The sequence below is a fragment of the Galeopterus variegatus genome, unplaced genomic scaffold (assembly GCF_000696425.1).
Source record: "Galeopterus variegatus unplaced genomic scaffold, G_variegatus-3.0.2 Scaffold8979, whole genome shotgun sequence".
Classification (NCBI taxonomy): Eukaryota; Metazoa; Chordata; class Mammalia; order Dermoptera; family Cynocephalidae; genus Galeopterus; species Galeopterus variegatus.
In genome coordinates this window covers 36,774-43,908 of record NW_007735090.1, presented here as the reverse complement: position 1 = coordinate 43,908, position 7,135 = coordinate 36,774, and the positions used below count along the sequence as shown (strand labels likewise).

General features: G+C 38.8%; 1 protein-coding gene across 2 annotated transcripts in view; it reads right to left on the bottom strand.

The window, feature by feature from the left end:
* Positions 1-7,135, bottom strand: part of STT3A (STT3A, subunit of the oligosaccharyltransferase complex (catalytic)) — a 30,407-nt gene that overhangs the window by 14,213 nt on the left and 9,059 nt on the right. The window contains exons 5-9 of one of the 2 annotated variants that reach the window (XM_008593301.1): positions 6,938-7,083; positions 5,628-5,718; positions 4,077-4,183; positions 1,722-1,886; positions 291-471 (exon numbers count right to left, since the gene is read on the bottom strand). In XM_008593301.1, coding sequence (XP_008591523.1) covers positions 291-471; positions 1,722-1,886; positions 4,077-4,183; positions 5,628-5,718; positions 6,938-7,083 — 690 coding nt within the window. Of the gene's footprint in view, positions 1-290; positions 472-1,721; positions 1,887-2,579; positions 2,749-4,076; positions 4,184-5,627; positions 5,719-6,937; positions 7,084-7,135 lie in introns of those variants that run through there. The other variant, XM_008593300.1, reaches the window with a different exon arrangement.

The following is a 7,135-nucleotide window of genomic DNA, read 5'->3' as shown; positions in this document are numbered from 1 at the left end:
GGGAGCGCCACTGCGCTCCCAAGCGGCGCACTGTAGCAGTGCGCCACTGGGCCAGCCCCAAGAGCTGTTCTAACAAGACATTTCTACTATGCTAAATCCATCCAAACACTAGGCTGTCAACTGGGTTGAATGTAAATATATTGAATGTAATGTAGAACTTATGCTTGAAATGAAAAGAGAAACAGGATGAAAACAGAATTTTCTGTGGGTAGGAAATACCATCATTTTGGAGTTTACGTTATGTCTATACCCATTTGCATTTAATACTAAAAGCCATGAACCTTCCCTACCTGTCAGCATGAGGAGAGCTCCCACGGTGAGAAGGACAAAACCTACTAGGGAGATGACACTCCGGAAAAGAACTTCAAATTGCTGTGGATTTAACTTGCTGCGTAGGTAATCCACAAAGGCATGGATCTGGCATAGACCAAAGACCCCAAAAGCTGCCATGTGCTCTGATGAAAGGACAGGCTATAGGCGAAAGCATATGTATGGTAACAACATTAGAAAAAAACATGAATTAGTCCAGCGCAGACCTGTTAATGCAGGTCTAGTTCAGAGCACACGTTCTGAGGCCCCCAAAAGAATCAAGGCCAATTTACAGGAAGGTTTAATTCACCTGCCATATGTTTCAAAGAATACATGGTATCCTCCAAAGCATATTAGCATTATCACATCTCTGGCCTTTACTCAGCTATTTCCTTAGCCTGGACAGCAATTTCCCCCAAATTTCCATCCACTGAAATCCACATCATTCAAGGCCTAGTGCAAATATCATCTCCTAATCTGCCAAACCGAAATCAATCACTCCCTCTATGTTCCATGGAACTTTTGAGCTCTTCTAGCACTTAATCATTCTTTTCCTTAGGCCAGTGCTTCTCAAACTCTAGTGGGCAGCAAAATCACTGAGGGGGTGGGGGTATGAAAACAGATTGCTGAGATCCACCCTCAGAGTTTCTGATTCAGTAAGTTTGTGACGGGGTTTCAGAATTTGTACTTCTAACAAGTTCCAAGATGCTGCTGATGCTGCTGATCCAGGAATTGCATTTCCAGAACCACTGTACTATAGGCTACAGACAGCTGAATGTATTTCTTTCCCACCAAGACTGTAACTTGCTTAAGGACAAGGACCATATTTTTACATTTTATATTTTCCAGTGATTACAAACTGCATATAGTAGGTGATCAGTAAAGAAATATTTGCTGACTTTGAATAAGCGTTCTACTTTCATGAGAATTTTGCACAAGAAGTCAAACATACCACATTATTCTCTGATTAGAGATATCTGTTAACCCCGTGATGTAATGTGGTTAAAAGGTTTGTGCTTTGTTTCCTGAAGGACTTACATTTAGGCCCCATTAAGATCAAGATTCACTGCTATTAAATGGGGTCATTAGCATTAAAGAGAACTGGAAGTTATAACTTTGATCATTCACATCAACTCAGCACAACCAAAATATCTCTCCCCCTCCTACAAACCTAAGCCAAAGTGAGGGCCATTAAATGCAAACTTCATGGAGCAAATATTAATACACTCCTAGAGGCAGACTTTAAAGACCAATGATTCTGTTGCTTCAGTTGGACACAAGCACTCCAAGATCAAAGCTGTGAATAAGTTTTACTCTCCTTAACAAAATCCGAGATAAATCAATCTAGTTGAAGCTACTTAGAAAGTAATGAAGTAGATGAAGCTGAAATCCCCACTCAATCTAGGGCTCACCTGGAAACCCACAAAGGAGATCTGCATGGAAAGAATGGTGCCCAGGCAGTAAACTGTACAGTAGGCCACATAGATCCGATGGGAGAAACGGCCTGTGAGCATCAGCACCAGGACATGGAGAGGGATCAAGTTGATCAGGAACACATAACCTCCCCATGAAGAGACCTATGACAGGGTAAAAAACAACAGGTCCTCTGAGCACTCTTCCTCAGATCACTATCACTATATCTTAGGATATCACCTGTGACCTTTTTAAGGAACAGTTCTTTAAAAAAACTATAAATTTTGCCAAGTGGTTTAAAGAGTTTAAATAACTGGTTTTTTTTTTTTTTTAAAAGATGACCGGTAAGGGGATCTCAACCCTTGGCTTGGTGTTGTCAGCACCACGCTCAGCCAGTGAGCAAACCGGCCATCCCTATATAGGATCCGAACCCGCGGCCTTGGTGTTACCAGCACCGCACTCTACCGAGTGAGCCACGGGCCGGCCCTAAATAACTGGTTTTTTTGAGTAGGAAAAGAAAACGCAAACTCTTTACTGTAACTCAATCTCCTGGGTCTATTGTGGCTGCTGACATCATAATCACATAACAAGAGATACCTAAGCCTCAGGGTTAATCTAGATGCAATCTACCCTAAGGTCACAAAGAGAATTTAGGGATATTTAGGGATATGTCGGCAAGTAGAAGCAGTTAAGTGAGGAAGTCAAAGTATATATCTAAGATTAAACAGAAAAAATATATTGGAAAGGGAAAATTTAAGGGGAACATACCAGAAAAGAAAGTTGGTCAACCAATATGTACCCATAGGAAATACAGTATCTGAAAAACTTTAAAAATTAAAAACTTGTAGAAAAGTTACCATGTAGAAATAAGCAAGGGCACACTTGGCTGCCCAATAGATGGAACCAGTCTTTACTGCCTTGATCCACATGTAGTAGGTGAGTAACATGCAAAAGATGGCAATCCCTGCAGAAAGGACACACCAAAAATTCAACAAGAAATCAAGCTAGCATAGTGATTTAAGAATACTGTTCTGGCACAGACTGCCTGAATTCATATCTCAGATCTACTACCTAGTAATAGTGTAATTTTAGGAAAATTATTTTATTCCCCATTGTCAGTTTCCTGTAAAAAGTAGTCTGTAATATTACCTACTTCATAAAACTGTTGTGAAGACAAATATAATTAATATATTTAAGGTACATGGAACAGTACCTAGCATTTAGTAAAAACACTGAGTAAATGTTGGCCATTATTATTATTGTTCTTTACAGGCACTAAATTCCCTGTTAGTATTAGTCCTAAAGATATCCAATACCATAACACACTATTCAGCCTCTATACCTTAACATGAGCTGATCCAGATGTACTGATTACCTCTCTCCTTAATATCTGTCTAATGAAGTTCCAACTTCACAGCCCACTTCAACCTCAGCCACTCCCAGAAAGCCTTCCTTGATCCCCAAATCTCAATTAATCTCTCCTTGCACTACATTCCCAAAGTACTCTGTTCACATATTTCTATCATGGCACATAGTACTATCTGCCTGTAATTGGAGTTATTTTTACAGGTCTATTTTTATCTTCCTTAATAGATAATGGGCCGACATAATCTTACTTATTATCTATCTCTTTAATTTCTTAATTATGAGCCAAAGTAATCTTATTCCTATCTATCTTTATAATACTTAACACTATGTTTTCCCAATAAAATTCAATAAATATATGTTGAATTGAAAATAAGTCAGTAAAAGTCATCACAGTTTTAAGGACATCCACTCCTCTTATCTAGGAAAATAAAGCAAATAATTATAACGTTAAAACAAGTTAACTCTATTTTTATGAGTCTGGAGATGAACCAAAGGCTTGTTAAGAAAAGTTTGCAGCTACCTTTCTAGAGGGGATGACGAGAAGAGAATATGAACTTGNCCCGCGGCCTTGGTGTTACCAGCACCGCACTCTACCGAGTGAGCCACGGGCCGGCCCTAAATAACTGGTTTTTTTGAGTAGGAAAAGAAAATGCAAACTCTTTACTGTAACTCAATCTCCTGGGTCTATTGTGGCTGCTGACATCATAATCACATAACAAGAGATACCTAAGCCTCAGGGTTAATCTAGATGCAATCTACCCTAAGGTCACAAAGAGAATTTAGGGATATTTAGGGATATGTCGGCAAGTAGAAGCAGTTAAGTGAGGAAGTCAAAGTATATATCTAAGATTAAACAGAAAAAATATATTGGAAAGGGAAAATTTAAGGGGAACATACCAGAAAAGAAAGTTGGTCAACCAATATGTACCCATAGGAAATACAGTATCTGAAAAACTTTAAAAATTAAAAACTTGTAGAAAAGTTACCATGTAGAAATAAGCAAGGGCACACTTGGCTGCCCAATAGATGGAACCAGTCTTTACTGCCTTGATCCACATGTAGTAGGTGAGTAACATGCAAAAGATGGCAATCCCTGCAGAAAGGACACACCAAAAATTCAACAAGAAATCAAGCTAGCATAGTGATTTAAGAATACTGTTCTGGCACAGACTGCCTGAATTCATATCTCAGATCTACTACCTAGTAATAGTGTAATTTTAGGAAAATTATTTTATTCCCCATTGTCAGTTTCCTGTAAAAAGTAGTCTGTAATATTACCTACTTCATAAAACTGTTGTGAAGACAAATATAATTAATATATTTAAGGTACATGGAACAGTACCTAGCATTTAGTAAAAACACTGAGTAAATGTTGGCCATTATTATTATTGTTCTTTACAGGCACTAAATTCCCTGTTAGTATTAGTCCTAAAGATATCCAATACCATAACACACTATTCAGCCTCTATACCTTAACATGAGCTGATCCAGATGTACTGATTACCTCTCTCCTTAATATCTGTCTAATGAAGTTCCAACTTCACAGCCCACTTCAACCTCAGCCACTCCCAGAAAGCCTTCCTTGATCCCCAAATCTCAATTAATCTCTCCTTGCACTACATTCCCAAAGTACTCTGTTCACATATTTCTATCATGGCACATAGTACTATCTGCCTGTAATTGGAGTTATTTTTACAGGTCTATTTTTATCTTCCTTAATAGATAATGGGCCGACATAATCTTACTTATTATCTATCTCTTTAATTTCTTAATTATGAGCCAAAGTAATCTTATTCCTATCTATCTTTATAATACTTAACACTATGTTTTCCCAATAAAATTCAATAAATATATGTTGAATTGAAAATAAGTCAATAAAAGTCATCACAGTTTTTTACTTAACACTATGTTTTCCCAATAAAATTCAATAAATATATGTTGAATTGAAAATAAGTCAGTAAAAGTCATCACAGTTTTAAGGACATCCACTCCTCTTATCTAGGAAAATAAAGCAAATAATTATAACGTTAAAACACCACGCTCAGCCAGTGAGCGAACCGGCCATCCCTATATGGGATCCGAACCCGGGGCCTTGGTGTTATCAGCACCGCACTCTCCCGAGTGAGCCACGGGCCGGCCCAAGTCATCACAGTTTTAAGGACATCCACTCCTCTTATCTAGGAAAATAAAGCAAATAATTATAACGTTAAAACAACAGTTAACTCTATTTTTATGAGTCTGGAGATGAACCAAAGGCTTGTTAAGAAAAGTTTGCAGNAGTTAACTCTATTTTTATGAGTCTGGAGATGAACCAAAGGCTTGTTAAGAAAAGTTTGCAGCTACCTTTCTAGAGGGGATGACGAGAAGAGAATATGAACTTGTCTGAGATTCCTTCTTGCCCATTTCTCATCTTCTCACCCAAATACCATTTTTATTATTGCTAAGCAACAGATCTGAACCCAGATTCTACTGTACTTTGTGAAGACCTGTTGGATGATGAGGTGAACAGATCCCCTTCAGCATTTCAAATGTCTCACCTTCATTATCATAGGAACCAGCCACAGATCGAGAGATATACCCAGGAACTACAGCAATCATTGCAGCAGCAAGAAGCCCAGCCCCTGCATCCTGTAAGAAAAGAGAGGTAATAATAAGTTAACACCAATACACCTATGAGACAGAATAGAGGGTCCACTAGTCCATTCTGTTTACAATGGGCCCAGAAAACAGTCCAACAGCTTCCAAGGTAGATGTGAGATGTTAGAAATTCTAGAAATGCTCCCAGCACAAAAAAGCTAAAAATTTTACAACCAATTCCCCATGATGACACCAAGTCTGAAACTGATACACATATGCTGAGGACAAACGAATCATGTGAGTTGTCAAACATCAGACACTGCCCCAGAATGAGCTCTTGGGCTACCAGTCTCCCCAGGCTTATCAGTCCCTACCCCTAACAACACCTACACATCACAGGAATATTAGTCACACCTCTAAAAGCCAAGCAAGGACAATCAATGGAAGAAAATTATTATTATTTAAGTTAAAAAGCTGACAAGGGTAGGTGTTATCTACCTGGACTGAAGATGCCAGAAGCTTAGGTAGTAAAGTTGGGATATCACCAGGCAACCTTTGAGCTCAAGAGAAAAGAGCAACAAAATACAACCCATACTCCGAAGAGTAAGGACTTGTCTCTTGATAAGAGTTCAATTTGGGACAAGGGCAGCAAGGAGAAGAACAAAAGGTTTTCCAAACTAACCTCAGGCTTCCCAAACCCTCCTACTACTTTATCATCTTTCACGTATTTCCCTGACACTACAGCCATAAACTAAGAACAGTATCCAGGGAGCCAGGGTTAGCAATGCTGAAACCTGGAAAAAAGGAGTCAGCATTATGGAGCCTACTTCAGAAGCCAAATGGCTTAAGAATTTTAAAATAAATGTTTAAAAAAAAGAATCAACAAATAATTGCTAAGTGTTTATTTCTGGTAGGAAGAACTAACCACTTTGGAAAATTTCATGCAGTTTTTTTCCCTCTCCCTTACATTGTGAGGACTTCAAAATCTAAACCGCACATTTTGCATTTTAAATGTCTTTTTTCTTTATGTAACAATTTACATTTGACTTTCAAATGTTCTCTTATACGGACAAACAGTTGCTAATGATAAGAAACTGCATATTCTAGGGAAGGGTTGGAGTAAGCCCACTTAATTCAGTCCAGCAAAAGCTGTCTTTAGTCTCTGGCTCCCTGCCCTTCTAAGGCTCTCAAGTCCCCCCACCCTCCAGCACCTACTAAAGAGATTCAACAACATTCATTCCCAAGCCTCCTGTCACCCCATATCCTTCACCTTGAGCTCTTTAGTAAGGTGATACGTGACGATGGTGGTGAAGGAGGAGAAGAGAGGGGCCAGGAACACACAGACATTCCGAATGTCGATGGTGATGTGGAAAAAATGGAGTACATGGTAGATTGCAGCTGAGGTGATCATTAAGCCTGTAACAGGAAGAAGAAACTCCATTAGGTTGTCCTGGTAAGACAAAGAACT